This window comes from Strix uralensis, chromosome 4 (genome assembly GCF_047716275.1).
Source record: "Strix uralensis isolate ZFMK-TIS-50842 chromosome 4, bStrUra1, whole genome shotgun sequence".
Taxonomy (NCBI): Eukaryota; Metazoa; Chordata; class Aves; order Strigiformes; family Strigidae; genus Strix; species Strix uralensis.
Window position 1 is genome coordinate 80,589,154 of NC_133975.1, and position 23,018 is coordinate 80,612,171.

A 23,018-nucleotide genomic window follows, 5' to 3' on the forward strand; every position below is an offset into this window, starting at 1 on the left:
TACAATTTGCTTGCTGTCTGTATTCCTCATCTTATTTTGTCTGATTAAAGCAGTGATTAAGCTATTTGTTGCTGGGCCTTTTTTACTGAGATCCAGAAAGAGCCATGCACCATTTCTCTCTCTCCTCCACCCCCTCCTCTAGTGCAGAACAGCTGCCCAGCTTGCAGTAGTTACCAAACAAAATAAAGGGTTGTTTGGGATTTTTTTACTCTGAATTTGTAAGGGAGGGAGGCTCACATTATATATTGCACATGTGTATGTGTCAGTTCATTCCCAGCAGCCACATTTGAATCCACTGTCACACTTCAGAAAGTGTGAAAGGAATCGCAAGAATAGTCAACTGAATAGAAATGGAAGGACCTGCCAGTACTTCTGCCAAGCTTCTGCCTAACTAGACGTCAGTGAGACATCCTCTTTCCCCTGGTCTCCCCAAGCACAGAGCCACAGGCATGCACAGGTCAACACTGAGATGCCAGTTTGTAGGTATCATTCTCCATTCTCCCTGTGGACTACCCTGTGTTTTTACTGCTCTCCTGCTGTGGGTTTTTAGCCACTCTTCTTGCAGTTGGCCACTGCAACACTGCTCTTCTTGTTTTAAAGATGACCTGAAATAGTCTTAAATAGGATGGTGCTGCCAGCTTTGTTGATTTAACGATCAGTTCCTTGTGATCTGGACTCAACTAACTGTTGCCACCTTCAAGCTTTCTACTTGATCAACCTGCCTGCTCTTCTCTAACCCCACCCCAACGTTGTTCACAGGACTCAAGTTACTGCTAGCTGACTGGGAAGGACTTCTAATTCGTTATAACCCTTATTGTCTTGCCATAGCAAAGCATTTCTCACCCTGTCAATGAAGCAACCAGCTTGCTCCAGAGTGTCAGCTCTGCGTTGCTTACACCGATCTCCACTGCAGCCGCTCCACGGCTGCTGCGCCTCTTGTGCCCCAACCATGTGGAGATGTAGAAGCAATCTGCAAGAAGGAGAAAGTCACTGCATCAAAGGGCCTGGTATGTTACTGGGTTTACAATCTTTCTGTGCACTATGTCGATGAAATTTCAAGTTATATGGTTTATAGTCTATCTTAATTATCAAGCTATTACAGAGCATGCACAGTTTTCCCTAGTGCTGTTTTAAAATCCCAACTGTGGCATTTTTTTCTTCTACAAATCCACTACAGAAATGCTGCTGAGAAAACAACAGGCAGGGTGTAAGTTGTTCTCCTTGCCAGCTTCCTACTAACAAAGAAATTTATGACAGGAAAAAGGCAAACCTCTCTTTGATGACAGCAGGGCCATGTGGTCTTCTCATGTCTGCCTGGGCCCCATCATCAGAGTGATACGCAGAGCCTGGCTGAGCTCAAGTGACTCCAGCAGGTCAAAGCTCTGGCCAGAGAAGGCTGAGGCAATGCTGTCCTCGTGGGTGATGCAACCAGAGGCTATGGAGAGGGTTGTATTTCTTATTGGAAACATCTGCCTGTCACTTGGCATTTGAATGTGCAGTTGGAGGCTGCTGATAGGTGCTTGTGTCATGGTAATGACTGCGACAGGCTTTTTCCATCTCTAAAGAGGAGATGGTTGTGACATTTGGTTTGAGTGTGGTTTTGAAGTCACTGAGTTCCTCTGCTTGAGCGCAGGCAGCTAGGATGAACTGGGCGCAAGGCTGTATTTCCAATCAGCCCAGCAGTTAATGCTGTGTCTGGGCAGCACCGTGCAGCTATGCTGACTGGTGCTGCTAAACCTGCTCACAGCACCCCCCTCGGCAGCGCGTCCTGCCCTCCCAGAGACTGTCACCAGCTTTGCGAGCCAGCAGAGCCAGCTCAGCCCTGCGGTGTGTCCTATGCTCTTACAGATGGGCTGGGTCCGGGTCTTATTTTTTTGAAACCCTTCTCCCCATAGCTTTGCACCGCGCTCCAGGGAGCACCTGACACTGCTGTTTCAGGGGCTGCACTCTGCTGCTTTTCCCCTTTTTTCAGCCAGTGGAGAAATGGTCCTCACCGGAGCTGGCATAAGGAAAATGCGTGCCCACTCAATGCGTGACAGCAGCTGATGAGGACCGTGCAATTCTATAACACCGTGCCGTGATGCAAAGACCTATACCTACCTGGAATACTGTTTTCAGACCTGGCCACTGTGCCAGAAGGGCTGTGACATCTTTGGCGTTTCCCCTGAAGATTGTCAGAGGTCTGGAGCTGCTGCTTTATTACTCTGGAATTATAAGCATTTAGCTTAGGAATACGTTAGTAAGGAAAAGCCTGAAGAGACCAGCTGGTTTCAGGAAAGGATTAGTCATTAATATAGCATACAGGTACTTTCTTTTGTATATAGAGTATGGGAAATTACAAACTGGAACAGCAGCAATAATGCGAACTTTTCCACCCTTTCCCTGAACTACTCTCTGCTGCCACTGACAAAAGGAAAGAAAACTATAAGACTTACATTGTATCTTGAAATGCAGTGACTATAAAGCCTCTTCCAAATGCAGAGGAGAGCAGGCTACTGAGAGCCCAGTACCACCAGTTCCCATGCTTTCAAACCAGTTAAACAGATGAGAGCTGGGCTGTCAGCAGCAGTACCTCAGTGCCTGCCCAGCACCTTGTTTCACTTCTGAAGGACAGACTGTAAAGCAGGGCGGTCTGATGGGAACAGCACTAATAAGTGGGGCATCAGCAAGCCTGCCACCAGTTTCCAGGGGGCTCCCCGGGCAGAGGTCACCACAGTGCCCGCTCTGGACAGACTCCCACACTAGTCAGACCCCAAACAAGATCAAATGGAGCTGCAGAAACAGAACGCGACGGTGTCACCTATGTGTTGGTGTATCTCCTTTAGTCATGGGACAGGACAGAGCTTAGTGGTGTCCAGCAAGGAGAGTGGCCTGAGCACCAGCATGAACTCATTCAGCCCTCAGACACACATTTATCCGAGGAGGAGGAAGACTAAAGGGCACCAAGCGTTCTTTTGCCCCTCCATCTTTAATAGCTTTCCTGCACCACAGGGCCATCCCCGGGTCCCGATGGCCCTGGGACATCTGATGCTGCCTCTTAAGGGTCTGCTGGCTGAAGAAAAGCCAGCCAGTCAATGGAGTTGTTGCTCCATTCCTCTAGCCCTACTCGGGGCTGCAAGCTGCCAGCAGTTTGTTCAGGATTCCCTGATGGCAGCTCTAAATTGGACCCTAATTTCCATCTGTTGCGAGCAAGGAGCTGGTGTCAGGCAGCAGAATGAGCCTGGTGACAGTGGCCAGGGTCATCTGAGAGTCCCGATCACCAGAGCAGTCTGCAGTGACAAGGCAGATCTGAGGAGGAGCTGGGAAGCCCAAGGACAGGATCGGCTCCGTGGCCAGGCACCAGCATGGCTGTAGTGTAGCTCTGTCAAGGAGCAGGGGTGACAGCCTGGACTTAAATGCAGCTCCTGTGCTGGGGGACAGTCACGCATATCAGGTGTGTAGTCCCCTGTGCCAGCTCTGGTGGGTTTGTGGAGTGTTGATGGCTCCTCCTGGCAGGGCTGGTGTGTGGGATGCACCTTCCCAGCCTTTCTAGCAAAATTCTGCTTTTACTGCCAAAATAACTCCCACGTAAGTGTGAGAGACAAGGGCACACCGCTCGGGGGTCAGGGACTAGAGGGAGCTGATGTGGCTTTGCTTTGCAAATTTTCAGCATGGAAGGGGGGGAGTGTGGGGAGGGTAACAGGACAAGCAACAGTCTGATCCCCCTGCACCTCTGCAAAGGAGCCCCGGGGTGTCCCACCCAAACCCCACGGCTTGCTGCTGCCCCCCGCCCCCCCTGGTTGCCTTTGTTTTCATTGCAGAAGCTTGGAGATTAAAAAAAAAAAAAAAAAGTGGGTGGGATGTGAAGAGGAAAACTAATATGATTAAGGCAGGATTTGGGCACTGGCACAGAGCTGCCGTAGGTGGTGGGTATTAGCAGTAACAGCTGCTGCGCTTCCCATTAGAGGAAAAAGAGAAGAAGGTCCCTGAAAGGATGGGTCTGCGGCAGGCCGGGAGGGCAGTGGCGGCAGCGAGCCCGGCAGCATACGTGTCCCGAGGTAAGCGACGGCGGCACCGGCAGCCCCAGCCCGGGCGACCCTGGGGAGCACAGCCCCACATGCGCCCCGCACCCGAGCGGTGAGGGGCACAGGCGGGAGGCCGGGGGATGGATGGGAAACAGCGGCACAGCCTGGGAAACACCCCAGGGAAAGAGCTGCTGCTCAGGAGTCCTTCCACCAGCTCCTGCGAGAAATCGTATCCAGCAAGGGAGATTGCCCTCCTCCTCAAGGGGAGGCCGACTCCACGAGGAGGAGGCACCCTGCCGCGGGTCCTGCAGGCCCTGGGTTGTTTAGCAAAGGCTGCCGTGACTCCCACAAGCATCTTCTGGTGTGTAAGTGCTTGGAGCGGCACGATGGTCGGCCGTGAAACCTTAACTGCATCCGTCTGCTCCCTGCTTCAGGCTGGGCACGACCTGCTGCGCGTGCAGTGGTGGTTTGTCAGTCAGCTGGCAAGTTTCAGAAGTGCTAGAGATGGAGGTGTAAGCTAGACCTCCCCAGCCTCTGGTTTCCTTTGATTTATTTACATCTACTTATTGACTAAATGTAATGAAAGCTAAGCCAGGAAAAGCTGCGTGTTGAAAAGATGTTAGAAAGTGCTACGTTAAAAGCAGGCCTACCTGCCTTATAATATCCATTACAACAAATACTGCACGCTTCTTCTCCAGCTTCACTTTCATTCTGAAAAATCAGAATAACACAGTACTCCAGCTAATCTGGAAATGTGTTTTCTGCCAGCCACCAAAGCTGAGAGGTACTAAAGACACAGCATACCCAATATTAAACGTCAACCGTGTCAAGAAAAAGTACTTGCTTGGATTAAAAACTGTAGAATAAGGAGAAATCTTGGCATTAGCCAAAACGGCTGCCCATTTATCCCAGGCTTCCAATGCTGACTTCAAAGATAGCATCGCTGCCATTCTGTCAGCAACAGCAAGCCCTGACCGAGAAGGACAAGCCAAAATGCTGCTGGCCGGCCAGGGATGGGTCTGGTGGTCACAAACAGCCCAGCGTCTCCCAGCCGCGACACGTGGGCCACTAAAAGGTGCTCCCGCTGGCCAGAGCGAGGGGCAGCCACATGCTTTCCCTGCGGGGACACGACTCCCCGCCCACTGGGACGGGGCCTGCAGCAGCTCTGCAGGTCTAAGGGTAGATGTTTTCCCCCATTGATCAGGTTGTACATTTGGGCTGGGAGTGGTGGAGCGTGCTGAATGCGGTTGTACAGAGCCGCCTTCTCCTCCTAAATGTCACTTTTTAGAGCAAATCTTCCTCAAACGCCCTCTCCATGGGCAACTTCACAAGAAATGCATCCTCTTGCGGGGCCTCTCCCCTCCCAGCCTCAACAATTTACTTCAAAATGTGAAATGCTGCGGATTACCTAAGCCGCTCCACGTGCCACAGAGATCATTTATTCTCCTTCATTTAACGGCTGCGGGAAGGGCAGCTCTGGAGCTCAGCTCATTCAAAGGCACCAGACAGGCTCACAGGCTGCTGAAGCCGCTGCTTGGAAATAAACCTGTCTGTTGTTTTCCACCATAGGATGGAGGACAGCAGAGGAGCCCGCATCACTGTTGTGGGCTGGGCGTACACAACCCTGTGCTTGGTCTCCTCCGCAGCTGCCTTCTCGCACGGCGCGAGCCTCTCTGCCTGTGCTGACATGACGCCCAGGCACCTGAGAGTGCAGCTGCACAGCCCCAGCAACAACTACATTACTGTCCACACCAACGTGTCCTTCTACTCCCCAGGTGACAGGGTTCCAGGTAAGAAACAGCTTCTCCTTTCTGCATTTGAAAAATACAGGATAACTGATCTCAAGTGATGGTGTTAATCTTTGTGAGGGCTGGGAAGAAGGATAACTGCTCCGAGTGAGCTACGCCACCTCTCTTGTCATGAGGAAACGAATGTATTTACAGAAGGATTCTGTTTGCAGCACTTGACCTAAGGTTTCTTAAATAATGGCTGGCTTCAGGTTTTCACCACATTGCAGACCAACTGTTTGCAGCCAGTAAGTCTGGATGCTTTGGGTGGGATTCATTTCTCTCAGCTGTGCCTCAACCATACAGGACCTCGTTACCTGTGATGGCACATGAGAGGCACCTCCAGAGGGTGAAGTCGCCTTCCCTGCTCCTCTGCACTGCACAAAGGGGTCTGGGTGACTCGGCTGACTCTTCAGTACAGGTGGGCAGCATGTCCCGTCCCCAGCACCGTTGCTCCTGAGGCAGATGCAGATAGAGCTAAGAGGCAGCGCTCCCCAGCCTGGCTGCTTGTCTGCTCATCCCCATGCAAAATAAAACCCCTCCAAGGGCAGTGCACAAGCTTATGCATATGTACAGGGTGATACCCAAAGCTTCTTCCTTAAAAATGGCTGCATGCTGCCTAACGCAATGTGGTTAGCAGCTTAGAATCGGGGGGGGGGGGGGGGGGGGGGGGGCGGTGTGTGTAGAAAAGACTCAAGCAAATTTTGTGTGCAATCACACACTGCAAAGTTAAAGTCTGGCCTCCTGCATCCAGCATGTCCAAGACAGACCAAGTGAAGACAAACACAGTAAGATGTTTTTGTTGTTGTTGCACGGGGTTTTCTTTTAGTTTCAATGCTCACACTGGAAACTCCATTGCAAACAATTGACCCCGTAACTACAAGGCAAATCCCTTCGTGTCCCATGTTTTGTCTTGCAGTGACAGTGAGGAGCACCCGGGATTTTATGGGCTTTTTGCTTCAAGCTCGCAAAGTGTCTAACGATGAAATTGCTGGCACATTTGTCTTCATCCCTCCTGGTTCCAAGCTGCTGACTTGTTTCGAAGATGGTGACACTGTCACCCACTCAGACAAGTCACTGAAGAGAAATCTGTCCTTTGTATGGAAAGCACCAGACCAACCCATTGGAGATATCAAGTTTTTGTAAGAACATGCTGGTTCCTAGCGAAAATTTGTGTCTTCTCAGCCTGGCTTTATTTTTCCATTGCACTTGTCCAGCACAGTGGTTTATATATCTTGAACCCCATATAGCTAAACACTTATCAAATGCTGCAACAGTATCCCAGCTGGTATATAAATCACCACTTATATCTGCTGAGTAGTGCTGCTTTTTATTTACATGGTCACTATTTTCTCAGAATAAATACATTGAAAGATGACAGCCTAAGCACTTAGGAAATAGAAATATTAAGGCATAAAGAGAGAACTGTGGTCATGTTGCCTGTCTTTCTAAATAACATAGCCCACAGGACTTCCCTGCCTACAGAATAATCTTGTATATTACTCCTTAAAAAAAAAAAAAATTAAAAATGAGTGGTTTTAAAAACAGTTAAATGTAAACAGAATTATTCACAGTAGGAAGAGAAAGTGAGCACTGGGTCAACACTTGACATCTCTGTTTGCACCAAAGTCCCAAACTGTCCAAGCATTTTGGTTCTGATTTGGAATGAAATTAAACGTCTTCTAACTGGCTGTCTTAGAGGAAGCACAGCGGCTTTTCATTTTGGAAGAGATTATATTGTCAAGTTTTGACTTTACAAAACCACTTAGAAGCTGCTTGGCCAGATCCTTGGCTGCTTCCCAAAACATAAGCGTTCTGGTGAGTGCCGTGGTTTGTGCATCTCATTGTGATTCAACACAAATTCATTGAAACAGAAATACTGCTGCTTGGCACTTTGAATTTTTGCCCATTGTTTTAGATTGGGAAATACTATTAAAAACACATAAAACTCAAGCAACTGAATAAACCCAACCCAAACCCGACACCTATTCCTAGCTACCTGTTTTGAAGCGTCCTTCATCCTCTGGATTTTGCCCCTCCAAGCTGATTTCTGATAGCTTCTCCCTTTTCTCCCTACCACAGCACCCGCAAAAACTCCTTGTTAGGCTTAAAAATGGCTTATAAGGGTCATCTGGCACAGGCAGACCCGGGTTGGTTTCCCCTTAGCTAATTCTCAGAAGCAGCTGAGCAATCTGAACTGAAATTCTCCTAAAATCTCCAGCTTAAATAAGACTCTCTGGGTGAACAGTTAAAGGTTGGCCAATGCAGTTTTGGCACCTGACAAAAAGCAGAGGGTTAGGCAGGCTCAAATATCAGAGGGCTGAGAAGACAGACTTTTTTCTTTTTTTCATACCTATTCTGCTGTTTGTACAAGTTACATTGACTTGTTTTAATTAGTAAATACCACTGTTGTTTCCCTGCCTACGGAAGATTATAAGCAGAGCTAGTCCAAGTTTTCCAAATGAACGTCTATCCACACAGCAAATATAATAGCTTTTTTTTTTTTTAATTTAAGTTCCCACACTTTTTTTGGTTGATCTTAATTATGAGTGGTGACTCTTCACCCCATATTGGGACCTGGTATCTTGTATTTGTAATATAAAATGTGTGATGGTCTAATCCTTTAAAATACTTTTGCGTTGCTTCTGTCTTCAGATCCTTGTGATTAGCTAAACAGTTGGATGTTTTGTTAACGCTATAGAGCCAGTAAATTCTTCCCTAATTATGTTTTAACAGCATCTCCATAGTCCAGTCGTACTTTGTTTACTGGGCAAAGATCGAATCTGCTATCGTGGCTCAGCGAGGGCAAAACAAAACACTTGCTGGCAGCAGCAAGAAGCCCGACCCTGTAACCCCCGTGCCCTTGCAGGGACCAGCTGACCCACACCCCACAGGTACGGCAAGCAAAGGTACAGGTTTGTTACCGACCGCTTCCCACAGAGTAGTTTTACAGCTTATTCCAGGCAAGCGTTGAGCACAAGTGACCCAAGCAAGCTGGAGGGACTCATTTAACTCCTGTGGCCGTTGGGGAGATCAGCGATGGCTGTGGCAAACTCCTTGAAGTAAGGGCATGGGTCAGCATTCAAGGTGATGGAGCCAGCTCCAAGGAGGGTACCAGAAAGATAAACAGGGTTGCCAGATCTTATGATTTCAATGCAAACCCTAAAATGCAGCATACTTGACCTAAAACCTCAGCTCCTGAAGACAAGCAAGTGCAATTAGCAATGCTGTCTAAATAAATGAATACATTTGTTTCTAAATGTGACTATTGCCCATCACGTATGTGTTTAGTTGTATTTATGTGGCCTTTGGTCAGCAAAAGGCTCCAAGAATTTTCTTATCCCAAATCAGATGGGTGTCTCAGCATTTTTGGTATGGCACCAAGACTGAGTTTTAATTATCTTACTTGACCATAATTTAGGCAGTGGGCTTTGCTGCTTTACTTTCCATCTGGGTTCCCACTTCAAATTAAGTGGCATGAAAATAAAAAAAAAAAGGCACTATTACGATGCTTCCTGGCAAATGTTAGCACCAAGAGGGATTTGAAATAAACAAACCAAAGGCAATAGACTTCTGCTCCTCTCTCTCTGCTTCTTGTTTTGTCTCCCTGCTGGACAAGGTCCCACCTCACCCGCGGCTGCCACCGGCTCCCCCCTGCACCCCCCCATACCACCGGCCAACCCCACTGGCATCGCAGCAACGCCAGCACCAGAGCCAGGTTTCGGTGTCGGGTCAGACGCCCGTCTCGTTGCTGAGCTGAAGCAGCTGGCTTGGCCTTCGCAGGCTGCGTCCGGCGGGAGCAACGAGCCCAGAGGCCAGGGGCTGGAGCCATCCCTCCCCACCCGAGACCCCAGCACGGCAGACCCCTTGCAAGGTTTCCTCTCCCGAGACAACGCCTCCAGCTACAGCACCTCCAAGGGGTAAACTAGGCGGTGGGAAGAGTTATTTCTCCAGCCCTTCTGGGAATGGAAAATAGCACTGGTTTTCCTGCGGATGAGCGAGGGTCTGTGTAGGAAGGTGTCTGTGGCTGGGGGGGGGGGCAGGCAAGAGGGTGTTTGCTTCAGGAAATTTTGAGAAATAATCCTTTGGAGATTGTATGTGACAGACAGCAACAGGGAGAAAATCCGAAACACTTAAAAACCCGACCTTGTGCTGCTCAGCCTAGCAGAGGACTGGCCAGGTGACTGAAAAATGTGATTTAAAAACTATTTACTGCTACATTATTTTTTTAAAAGCGCACGCAAATATGCAGTGAAAAGGTGAACGCAGCAGACGTATTTCTCTGTCTGCAGGGAAAAGGAAGAAAGAATTCAAAGCAATTATGAAATCTGGGCTTGAGGATATCTGCTCAGGAGTCTTAGAGGGTTTGGGCCGCATGAGCTTTCATGCAACATTTCATATTGTGGGTGAAAATGATGGGGATAGGAATAAATGATCGGGTGTTATTAAAAATACAGCTCTGTACAGTCTTGCATTGACTGCGTGCATCCCGAGGCCGCTCTAGGGAGCAGGATGCTTCTCCAGTGGAGCAGAGCCAGGGATTCCTGCGTGAGCAGCAGCAACAGGCCTCACTTACTAACCCTGCCTTTCCTCTCTCCGTATCTTAGAGCAGAAAGCATCGCCAGCGCTGCCACCCCACACTTGTGTTTGGTGTGTAAAGAAGACCGGCAGGTAAGCAACAGGGATGGGGAGGATGACAAAAAGGTCTAAGAGAAGATGAGGATAAAACTGCTCTACTACATCACAGCGCCAAGCAGCCCACATAAGTCTCATAAGTGACTAAAACTACATTTGAGACTGTTAAAAGAGTTTTAGTTTTTTTACTTTAACCGGCAATTGGGTTTTATACCTCTTTTTTGTTTTCCTTTTGAGCCTGCTGCCTGGGTTTTTATGAGTCCCACTGTAAAAACAATCCAAAACAACTTTTCCGTATGGCTACACGGCTACAGGCTGCTGGATGTTACTGGGTCGGAAACACGTGGTTTATTCCCATGGAAGGCTGAGATGTTCCTCTGCAGAGGTGCTGGATAGGTACCAGCCATGGCATTCACCAGAGGTCGAAGACTTCATCTTTCCTGGGGACGGCCAAGGAAGCTGTGTGCTTCCTGAGGGCAGGGTCAGCCTGGGAGGATGGACCAGAAAGGCAGAGGTGGTGGTGGTGGTGGTGGTGGTGGTGGTGATGGTGGGGTTAGCCACAGGCGTCGGGTGCACCCACCAGAGACCACTGGAAGAGCGGGAGCTGGCAGACGGGATGAGCGGGTGGGAGCGCCTTTTGGGAAGGGGTGACCTCAGGAGAGGAAGCCCAGAAAGGTGTGAAAGGACCACAGCCTCAGAGGGGTGGCTGTACAGATGGAAGGAGATGTGGGAGCTGGAAAGGGCATGCGAGGAATTAGGTAGAAAAAGAAAAGGACAGCAAGAGGAGGGACAGCAAGAGGAGGGAGAGAAACTGGAGAATACCAGGGCTGCAAGGAGAGAGGAGAATGGTCAGGTGGGAATTAGTGGAGAAGGTGGAAAGCAGGGATAGCTTAGAGGCATGGGGTACAGAGTTAGCAGGGGAAGCCCCATACACAGGGGATGGAGAGAATTAAAATACAATGAAAATAAAGAACTAGATCTGGGTTGCAGGATGCCACAGGAGTAAGAGAAGTAATCTCACAGAAAATAAAAGAGGAAGGGGCTGTACAGCAGAGAATAAGGCAGAAATATTTAGGAAGGAGCAGAGGACAGAGAACAAGTAGAATCATGTAATGTAAGCATCTGGCGTAGCCATGGAGAGAAGTGGAGAAATGGTAGAAGATGGTAACCAAAGGAAAGGAGGAGTTACTGCACAGGGCAAGACCAGAAGAGCGTAACAAAATAAAAATGTTGAGAAATTAGGAAAGAAAGGAAAACAGAAGTACAAAAAGAAAGGAGAAATGAGGTGAGATAGGGCAAGGACTTGCGAGGCAATTCCATTTTCTATCTCAAAGTCCCAAATCCTGCAGTATATCCCTACAGTATGACCTTTGCATTTTGAGGGTAAGTGATCCAAACACATGCAATCCTAACTTTGCCAGCCAGCTACTTTACAGTTTGCAGTTCAGCCACTGAAAGTCTTTTATTTACTACTGTATTTTACTAGCACCTTCATAAACCGTCTCCTCCACAAAGGATGCTCTGACCCTCCCCTACTTTGCTTCACAGCTTGCCAGGGCTCCTACCTCAGCTTTGTGCTCCTGTCACACGGCCTTCCCAGCAAGCTTTATAAATTGCTAAGGATGGTAGAGGGTGAGAGTTTCTCTGGTGTAATTAATGGATGTGTGAAAAAGCCTGCTGGGCTGGACACGCTGGAGAGGTGCCAGCTACTTGAGGGCCAGATACAAATCTCAGTGGAGCCAAAGAAAGAACTCCAGTACATTTTGCAGGTTTTGGATGGGGATCCAGGTGCACAGTGGGAATGGAAAAATTCATTGGGGGCCTCCTAAACTGTATGATTGTTTCACAGTTAGCCTTGGATGATTTCTGCAGCAAAGCCTGGGCTGCAGAACTGGCATGGAGTGGCTATCATTTGGGGACGGGTAAAATACAGTGTGTGGCAGCAGGCAGAGCCCCTAGAAACAGGAGCACTCAACAGTCATTCCCACTAAAGTGGGTAGTCAAGCAACACTGAGAAGCAGCCAGTTTCAAACTGGCTGTGTAGACTGAGAAAGCAAGATGGGCTTTGGGGAGAGTTCACAAGTTGTACGTGAGTGCCCCAAAACCACTGATGTCAGAGGCCATCCCAAGCCTCCTGGGTCCCTCCACTCCCTGGTTCGATCCACAGCCTCAGCAGGGCAATACTGAATCCCAGCGGGCCCAGTGTGACCCTAAACATGAAGCCTGGCCAGGAAGAGCACTCCTGTCCTTTCACCATGACCCTGGCATCACTCAAGGTGGGAATTGTGATTATTTTCTGTGATAACGATGCCTGGGAAAAATGCCACCACCACCACCACCATGGGAGTTGCAGACCTTTCCTTAGGCAAAGCAGTGACCTTCCTCTCCGCCTGCGCCCTTCACCTCTCCCCCTCCAGCCTGCTCTGCCTTGCCCCGCAGGAACTAGCTCCCAGTGTCTTGTCCCTCCCACGGCAATTCCAGTACGGATGGAGTGGGGCTGAATCTGCCTCATTTTCTAAAAGCTACTGAGTAACCTGGGGATGGAGCAGGGTTATTCCAAGGCCAGTGGGACACCTGGGTGCCAGAAATACAGAGGTCTACCACAACACAGGTAGTGAGAATCTAATCGGCCCCCTTTCTCTTCCCTCACTGCACATCTCATCCTGTTCTTGCTTTTGAAGGCCAGTACTGAGAGCAGGGCTGTCTTGAAGGCCTCCCGGCATGCAACAGCGTCTCCTGCCCTGCACGTACATGCTCACCTGGGGGACACTGCTGCGACAATAGCCTGGTTTGGCGATGCCAATGCAGCTGGCAATTTGTCATCGGCTTCAAGGCAAATGGCAGAAAGAAAGCCGGCACCGCAGCCGGAGGAGGCAGGCGCCGGGGGCGAGGAGGCGGCGGCGGGTGGGAACACCCCGCCATGGGTGACCAGACCAGCTCCCAAATCTGCCATTCCCGGGAAAGGGGAAGACCCTGGCAGAGGGACTCGGCTCCTGGCAGCCCAACTTGGGATCCTCCTGGTCTGCACCGCCGCCCTGGGCCTGGCGCTGGCAGCTGCTGTGCGCTGTGTCTGCGCCCAGCATTGCCACAAGCGGACGGAGGTCTCCTTCAGCGAGCCAGACCCCGACGTCATCACCGTCAGAGAAAACGGGGAGGTGATGCGCTTCCGAAAGATCCGGGAGAACAGCTTCGTCCTGGTGCAAGCCGAGTACAACTGGGTCAGCCCCTCAAGCAGCGGGAAGAAGACAATCATCTGAACATCTGCGACGCCGAAAGCAGCGCTACGGTGGCCGGTGTAGGAGAGGATAGACCAGACTGCACAGCACAGGTCACAGCAAGACGTGGTGGAGTTCCCTTACGTGCTGCCATATAGGCAAACAAACTCAAAGCAGCCAGTTCAGACAGAGCTGTTAGTCAGAATTATCTAAGCTACAGCTGCTAAGAAAATAGAAGTTGATAGATCGTTCAGTGTGTTACACTCACCGCAATTAATATTGTATATCTGCTCATTAGCTGTCACTGCTGCCATGACATACGCTTCCTCTGTTGCCTTAAGGGTGTAGCCAAAAATAGAAATTCTTCCTCCGCACTGTAGCGTTGTATCCTGTTTAATCTCAGCAAAAGTTTCTAGTTTTATATTTCTTTCTAGGAACTACAAAACCCTGATATAAACCCAACCATTCTCATTTAGGAGCTTACAGGTTTGATTCTGTACTCTTGGTATCTCTCAGTTGACAAAATATTTGCCAGTAGATTTTAAGTTCCAATCTGAAAATAAAAAGCAATTAATTCATTAGTGGAGAACATTGATTCAAAGAACACTGAATTGATCTACGGGAACAAAACACAGGGTGGCGGACACAGCTTTTGGGGAGAAACATGCCTCCTCATCAGGTGCAAATGGATGAAAACCTTTCCTGTCCATTTGCACCTGATGAGGAAGCTTGTTGAAGCCTCACAGCCACCATTTACTTAGTCTTTTACTTCAAGTCAGCTCAGTAACACTCTGTGCAGAAACATGCACTGAGAAGTACCCTTCCCAGGTCACTCTGGAGATCCCCAGCAAAGGCTGCGTGGAAAGTTAACAGCATCCTCGCGCTCTGAGTTTGTGCAAACTTCTCTCCAACCATGTGGTTTTCTGCAGGAAGCCACTAAAACAGCCCTTGGAAAACATGAAGGTCCTTGACACCTTCTAAGAAGGAGAGGTGACGACAGCAAGGGTAAAGGTTTATTTTACTGCAGCTTTGAAAGAGCCAGAAATAGGCCTGATAATGATCCTCTTAAGATGTACGTTTTAGAGCCCTTCAGAGAGCAGGAGTCACCTCTTCTGGTGTCCTTTTCCAAGGTGAAAGGGCTTAGATGGTCCCCAAGCTGTGTAATGGGGAACAGACTTAAACTTTGGTGCTGCAGCTTATTTCACAGCCCACAGCAATCCCCCTTGAGCTAAGCCGATAATGATGGGACCCTGATGGCTCACACATCCTCCCTGGTGACAACTTCCCCCTCTGTCAGGAGGGCTCTGTGGCCACCTCCAACTAGCTGGCCATCTTCACGCTTGACAGTCTGCTCTCATGTCCTCCCTCACCTTGCCATTGACTTCAGAGGAGACAGGTGGGACATAGATGAGTTCACCTATTCAAGCCCCTGCAGCGTGATGAGCGTAGCGCATCTTTTGCTAACAGTGCCTTCTCTTAGCGTTCAGAAAGAGCTGGTTTCTGACCATTGTACTGTGATTAGTGACGTGATGCTTTGCACTACACCCATGGCCCAATTTCTGTCCAGTTAACTTCTAGGCCTAGTAAGCCTTGGGCAAAATAAATGAGTAAGAAGTGTACTCACAAATGCATCTTGCAGAGATGAGCTTGATGGTCTTAACCACTGCACTTTGATGAGAAGGGCGGCCGCACCATGGCCGCTCCCTTCCACTTCCACTCCCTTTCACTGCTGTAATTGAAAGGACATTTGTTTTAGGACTCAAACGGATGCTAGGTGAATGGTTTTATGTTCAGTAAATTGAGCTTAAGCACTACCTACTAGGAGGTCTACAGGTTTTTAAGTCCTGGTTTGTAAGTCTAGACACCTACAATGGAATTCCTCTCCTGTGTCATGTGCCTTAGAAAGAAAACACATTTCTGTAACCCAGTGTAGCTGAATTGTGTAGCGACTAGGGCAGACTGCATTCAAGTCATTGTTAATGCAGCCAAAAAAATCCTAATTAACTGAGAAAATAGGTCAACAAAATCTTAAATATTTAAAGAACTATCACATACTATTTTAAAAAGTGTCTTATGATGGCATAGCTGTTTATGAATAAATTACAAATATCTATGGCCCCTTCCACTATCTCTCTAGGTTTAATGTTGCCAGATTCTACAGCTATAAACCCATAACCTTCCCCTCCCCAGCTCTTGCCCCACGACCCAGCACCGCTTCTTGCCAGGCTGACAAGTGAAGGCCTCATGGAGGTGTCTGATTAGGATAGTGGCACTTCAACACCACTCTCCCTTCTGCCAGACTCTGCCTTCTGTTAAATTTATGCAGCTCCAGTATTACTAGTAATAAAACCAGTAACGGTGAGCTCTGAGGGACACAGATCCTTTGAATTAGTAATGAGTTTCTCCTACTTTGTGGACTTGGCCGAGACCTAAAGTGCTTCTGTTTTTTTTCTTGACTTCTGAATGATGTTTCGTTTATTGTAGTTGCCATGACAAGAGGGATGGAGGTTTTATCTCTTCTTAAGGCTGGTAAAACCATGAGCACTGATTAATTTATTAAAAGGCAAACCATTCAAACACCCCCTATCTTAAGTTACTCACTTTGTATGGAAATTCATCCGTGCTCATATTTGGAACAGATTTAGGAGAAAAAAATGACAGAATTAGGAAAAGAAAGGCACCAACCATTCTAATATTTACCGGAGGGACAAGTGAGACTTGCCTTGTTTCCCTCTCCAGGTGCATGGCTGTGTTGGGCACAGAGGTTCTGATGGAATCGTGGGATCTCAGTTCCTCCAGCACGGGTCAGCCTGCAACCGTCAGTGGCCCACGCTGGGCTGCCATCCCTCAGCAAAGGGACAGGGCTTTTTATGTTCAATAAGTTGAGCTTAAGCACTACCTACTAAGAAGTCTACAGTACAATTCTAGTAAAGTACAAGTCTAGACACTTACAGTTTGGTCACCATTACTGACCAAAGGTGTGGAAAGCAGCTCACATTGAGCTCTGATGCACACCTATCCCGAGTCTGTCTCCCCACCAGCCAAACAGGCATCAAACGCAGTTTTGGCAGTAAAAACCCCTATGGGTTAAATCCTCTGATGCCATTAAGATGCTCGAGCTATCCTAACTAAAAAAAAGAAAAAATTTAGAAATAACTAACTTGCATACAGACGTGCCTGTTCATCATGTCTTTACTTGCATACTCATTTTCCCATCTCACGTCACTGAGATTCCTGCGTTCCCTCTGCTCCACAAAAATATAAACCACTGCTCCATAACCATCAGTCCAGCATGTTGAGTGTATAACACCATCGCTGATTCTTACCACTTTCCCATGGTATCTGAAATCAGTTTGGTTTTGTCCATCATCAAGCCCTTCCATAAATCTGTTCCCCCTCTGCTTCGGAGATGTTGTCTCATGCAATGCTGTATCTGCTCTACTAACCCCAACTGCAGTTAGCAGAGGATGGCAGCCCTCTGATACATCAGTGGCACTAAACGCTATGTGGAGAGGTTGCATTAAGCGACGCCATTGGCCCAAAGCTTGGTTAACTCATCATGGACATTTCCTGCATTGGTTGAGTTACGGAATCACAGAATCATCCAGGTTGGAAAAGACCTTGCAGATCACCTAGTCCAACCATTAACCTCACACTGACCGTTTCCAACTCCACCAGATCCCTCAGCGCTGGGTCAACCCGACTCTTCAACCCCTCCAGGGATGGGGACTCCCCCCCTGCCCTGGGCAGCCCATTCCAACGCCCAGCAACCCCTTCTGGAAAGAAATACTTCCTAATATCCAGTCTAAACCTTCCCTGGCGCAGCTTGAGGCCATTCCCTCTTGTCCTATCGCTTGTTACTTGGTTTAAGAGACTCATCCCCAGTTCTCTGCAACCTCCTTTCAGGTAGTTGTAGAGGGCGATGAGGTCTCCCCTCAGCCTCCTCTTCTTCAGACTAAACCCCCCCAGTTCCCTCAGCCACTCCTCGTACAACATGTCCTCCATGTCATTAGCAAGCAAAAAAGCCAAACAGGTACTGATTTGGTCAGCTCCAGAATGGGTGACAATAGTCACAGGAGAAGACACAAGGGCCCAGCTCTCATGGTCAGCAGGGATGGGCAAGCTCAGGCTCTCAGCAGAGGCAGCGCTCTCCCCAGAACAGTGCGGGAGGAGGCCCCGGGCATTACGGAGATCTGGGTGGGTGGCTTGGCCAGCCCTTTTGGCACAGTTTCTGCAGCTGCTTAAGATCACACAAACCACAGGAGGCAAAGCAGCAAGGCCAGGAACCCAGAGAGTAAAACACTCAGCACATCCTCCAGCAAATTGAGCACGGAGAGATGACGCCTGGGTGCTTTTTTGAGGGGTGAGGATTCATCACCTCCCTCACTCCTTGAGGGTTGCCCCTGCTTTAGCCAGCAACTTGGCAGAGCTGCAGAAGCCTGTGGTATTTATTCACTTAAATTTAAACAACAATGAGAAAAGCCTGTAAAAAAGATGAGGAGATGCTCTAATGATTCCTGCAAGGTTCAGCTGCAAAAAGACAGCTGTTTACTAGAAAAACCAGTGACAAAACAGTGACCTGGCCTGCCGGGCTGGTGAACAGCAGAACAAGCCCTCTCGCTCCTCCTGGCAAGCCAGACCCCCTCCGCTGCCCCAGCCACGGTCTCAAGGCCCAGTCTGCCAGTCATCACGTCTGGACAGCTCTGCAGGGCTGCCTTACCTTCCTCCCCATCCTGTCTCTCCTGCCAGCTCCTCTGAGGCACCACATCACCTACGAGAGGGCAGAGAAGGACCTGGGGAGTCACGACTGCCCTTGGACCACAAGCTGCTCAGGGATCTCTCCCGGCTCCCCCCACCCCCACCGCCACCAAATCGTTTCCCCTTTGCAGGTCTCATCGCAGCAGCCCTCTTTCCTCATTAGCGCGTGTGCGACTCTCAATAAAGCATTTTGTTACATGATGTATGAAGGATCGTGTCTCAGACCACATTTTACTGTATATTTAAGTGCGTGTTTTGCTGATTTACTGCTGTTCTAGAGAACGTCTCCCTTCCTGAGCAGGGCAGGCCCATAAAGGATATATCAGCTCTGACTAATGATTATTAGTACATCCCAAGGTTATGTACCACAATCAAATAACGTGTAGGAGGGAAGAGAGACTCCAGCTTGCTCGGCTGAGGACAAAGATCACCGATAGTCTCTTTGAATCTTCAGATTGCAATATCCATTACAGATGGCCACCTTCTAATGTCAAAGTCTAATTTGTTGTTGAGAAAATGTGTCGCTATTTCAAAGGCGAGTCAAAGATCAGGCTGGCTGTATATCAGCGGGCGCTGATGTACATTAGGAAGCGACGGACAGGTACCGAGGACGTTCGGCTGCTGGTACGGAGGGAGAGGCAGGAGACGGGACTTGCTGCTCTTTATTATGCGAAAGTGGAAAAAAATTTAGCCCAGCCAAGCAGCGCGCCCCCAGGAATTCCCAGTGCCTAAAGCAGCCCAACACCGCGGGCAGACGCCTGAACCGCCACCCCCCACCGCGGCAAAGGCCGGGCGGGAAGGGTCGGGGGCGCGGCCGCAGGCGGGCAACGCCTCGGCGGGGAGAGGGCGGCCTCCGCCGCCGGCCCCGGCCCCTTCCCGGCGAGAGGCGAAATCCCGCCGGGCCGAGCGCGTCCCCGCGGCCCCCGCGCCGCCGGCAGGGGGCAGTCTTGCCCCGGCGATGGCAGCGGAGCGCAGCCCCGCCGCCCGGCCCCTACCGCCGGGGCTCAGGCCCGGCCGCTTCCTCCCCGCCGCACGGTCTGCCCGGGCGCCGCCATCTTGGCACGGGGGGCGCGACGCGGCTGCCCCGCAGGGCACGGCCCCGCCTGCGAGCGTCAGCGGGCCCGAGGGTCGGCGCGGGGTGGGGGGCTGGCACCGGTCACTCCGCGTGCTGCTGCCGGGGGACTGCCGGGGCTAGGACACACACACCCGGACAGACAGACACCCGGACAGACAGACAGACACCCGGGCAGACTCACACACCCGGACAGAAAGACAGACACCCGGACAGACAGACACGCTGACAGACACAACCTAGACAGACAGACACGCTGACAGCCACACACCCAGACAGACAGACACACTGACAGCCACACACCCGGACAGACAGACACGCTGACAGACATCTGGACAGACAGACACACTGACAGCCACACCCCCGGACAGACAGACACACTGAGACACACACACACCTGGATAGACACACATCCCCGGACAGACAGACATGCTGACAGACACACTCGGACAGACAGACAGACACAGAGGGACAGAAGCAACGTGCAGAAGCTGAACTCGGCTGGCGGCTGGTGGCCAGCCTGGCTGCAGCCCATCACCTGGGGCAGGGAAGAGCCGAGCCGTTCCTCGGTACGCACCAGTTACCTCCAGTCCCAGCTGCGGTCCAGCTGCCAAATCCCTGATAAAGCCAAGGGTGCAGAGACACGGCGAGTTGAAGGAACCAACTCACAGATCCCTAGAAGCGAAGAATCCGCGCTCACCAGCTCTTGTGTCATTTTCTGAACTGCAAAAAAAAAGGGCCCAACACAACCATCGGTCCAAATTTTTCAAGTCCAAGGCCTGATTTGACTTTTGATTTTCAGAGGACAACTATCATGTTTTTAAAGCAATAATATGCAGAAAAGAGGAATAGCACACTTGGTGATCTGCATGATTTATTTGGCCAAGCAAATTAATAATAATTTTTATCTGTTTGTCAGCGGGAATTTAATGTAGGCTAACAAGTCATTGCGAGTTTTCTTCAGATGGAAGCCTGTTCAAAACAGAACAAAAAAGATGAATTTGAGAAAAAAGCTTAATAAAGTCTTCTTTAAACGAAAACCGCTCAAGGCTTGGCTGTTAATCAAAAGAACACTTTTGATTACTTACCTTACTCAGCATCTTGAAACCAGAATCTGGCAGCAAGTTTTAAAAAGAAACCCTTTTCTCTTTCTTTACAGTCATCATTTATAACAGCTGAATTATTGGCTATAAATACTCTTTTCCTTCTGCTAATGTATTGTGCTTCTGGGATTGTTCAGAGCAAACATTCTGTTGCTAAGACAATAAACTCCTAAATTGGGGCTTCTGAAAAAAAATTTCAAGCACATTCCAAGCAGCAGCTATTCAAAGAATACCACTATGCCATCTTAACAGACTCAAGTTTTATTTTCACTGGTACTGAAAAATACTGAAATTTCTCACTGAATTTATTTTTTAAACATAGAAAGCTGCTGCTTTTGCAATACATGGGCACATATTTTTGTATATACCAAAGCTAAAAATTCAAACGGGATGAATTAGCAGAGAGGTTGCTGTTAGAAATAAAGAGCTTGACAAGCAAAATAGGCTTAAATGCACGTAAAATATTATAGAACATAGAAGATAATGGTTTAATATACATCCTGTTACACATGGAGAACAGTTTTTCTACATGTAATATGCACCTTAAAAAAAAAAAAAAGCTACCTAAAAGTCTTCCAAAAAACTAGTACTGGCAAGATTTGAGTTTTCTTGTTTAAACAATGTCCCGATAGATAATTTACATGAGATTATTTGGGAATATTGGTATGCAATAGTATAGCTATATACAACTCTTTACGCCCTTTATCATCACAGAGGTTACACGTTAGTGTTACGTATCACAAATACGTGTTACCTGATCAGCAACATGATAAAAGTCAGGCTCCACAGCCTGCAGTGCTTTTATTCTGTTCCCCTGACTCACACAAAAATCTCACGTATCACAACTCGGCTCTGTTTTTACATTGGAGGGGCCAGAAAGAGGGGAAGTTTGCAAGCACTGGGTGGCAAAACCCCCGGCGCCCTGGGGAAGTGCTGCTCCCACGCTGCTGCTCACACGGCTGCCAGATTTGGCTCCAGCTTGGGGAGAGATCTGTGCGCGACGCTTGTGGACAGCCGAGCTGAAAAGATACAGGCTTCCCGCATTAACACTCCGTGAGCTACATCAAATAGAGTTATCATATTAGCTGGCTGAAATTGTGTCATACTCTTTTATTTTTAGTATGCTATTATGCCTCTGGGATATATTTTATTTATCAGGGAATTGGACCTAAACAGATGTTGTAGCAGTTTTCTAAAGGGGGCTGGCTTTAGGCAACTTGCTGTGAGGTACCTGAAAGACTACACGTGTGTGTTTTGGCGAAGGGGCAGAATGAAAGCATGAGCCATGCAGATGTACACGCATCTTTTTTAGTCCCGAGCCACTGTTTGGAAATTACAGTTATTTTTTCAGACAGAGCGATCTAAAATATTTCACTGAAAAAAAAATTTTTGCCATAAAGAAAAATAGTGAGGTTCTCCCCAAATTTCTCGTCATTTAAAGCAATATTATGAAACAGAACAAGATATCACACAGCACTATGGGATTGCCCAAAGGACCAATAGCGACTATAATGGGTACAGCGGTGAGCTGCAGGCCCACGTGCACATGGGCATTCCCATCCAGGGGAGCTGCGAGTCCTAATGAGGAACACGAGAACTGTAATTTTCATGGGTAAAGTTCTTCAGTGTCAGCACAAAAGCTGACTTCTGCTTCCCCAAGCAAGCAGCATCTTGGAAAGCTGCCCTGGTTTCTTGGTCGCGGTTATCCTGTCATGCTGCTACGGGATGGGGTCTCTAAGAGATGCTCTCCGACATTTTATCACTTATTTCATCAAAGACTGTTGACAAGAAGCAGCAAAACTACATGGGGAAGGAACCAGGAAATAAGATAGAATTTTTTTAACGTCTTGGGTATAGGCTGTGCAGCAGACAAAGGACACTGATGGGGAAGGACCGCTGTCACAACGCTAAGAGATGGAGCTCAGAATTGCAAAAGCTTCTGTCAATAGAATTTCATACCCAATTATTGGCACGGGACTCCCAAATTTTATTTCCTGCAATTCTTCTGGCAAAAGGGCAGTTCTCACATGACCTCTATAATTTTTTTAATCCTATCAATGAAATAGTCTTTCCTTTGGGGCAGCCCATTTTCTCCGCTTTCAAAAGAGCTGATTTCCCTTAGCATCTGGAACTGTTTCATCGGAAAACTGACCATAAATAGTAAGTTTTCTCTTACAGAGATGAACTAACATCAGCATGTGAACATCTGCAAGCCTTTGATTTTGTTATAGTTATACTAGATGAGCCCACCCACAGAGGATGCCATCCAAACAGGCTTTTTTCCTTCTTAACCGGGCGAAAAATGGTCGTGCCAGGTGGCAAGTTTGAACACGCGTAAAGAGCGGACAATACGCACCAGCACAGGATTCTTGGGAGATGCATGCAGCTGCTGGGTATCGGCTGTCTCTCTGAGCAGGGATCACAACCAGTTTCTAATCTCACGC

General features: G+C 48.8%; 1 protein-coding gene across 1 annotated transcript; it reads left to right on the plus strand.

Moving 5' to 3' along the window:
• The first annotated feature begins 6,593 nt into the window (after nt 1–6,593).
• Nucleotides 6,594–13,712, plus strand: REELD1 (reeler domain containing 1). The gene is made up of 5 exons (XM_074865174.1): nt 6,594–6,933; nt 8,528–8,685; nt 9,411–9,711; nt 10,399–10,462; nt 13,108–13,712. Exons 1-5 carry the CDS (start codon nt 6,626–6,628, stop codon nt 13,681–13,683), a joined length of 1,407 nt encoding a protein of 468 aa, XP_074721275.1. The 5' UTR covers nt 6,594–6,625; the 3' UTR covers nt 13,684–13,712.
• Nucleotides 13,713–23,018: the final 9,306 nt, after the last annotated feature.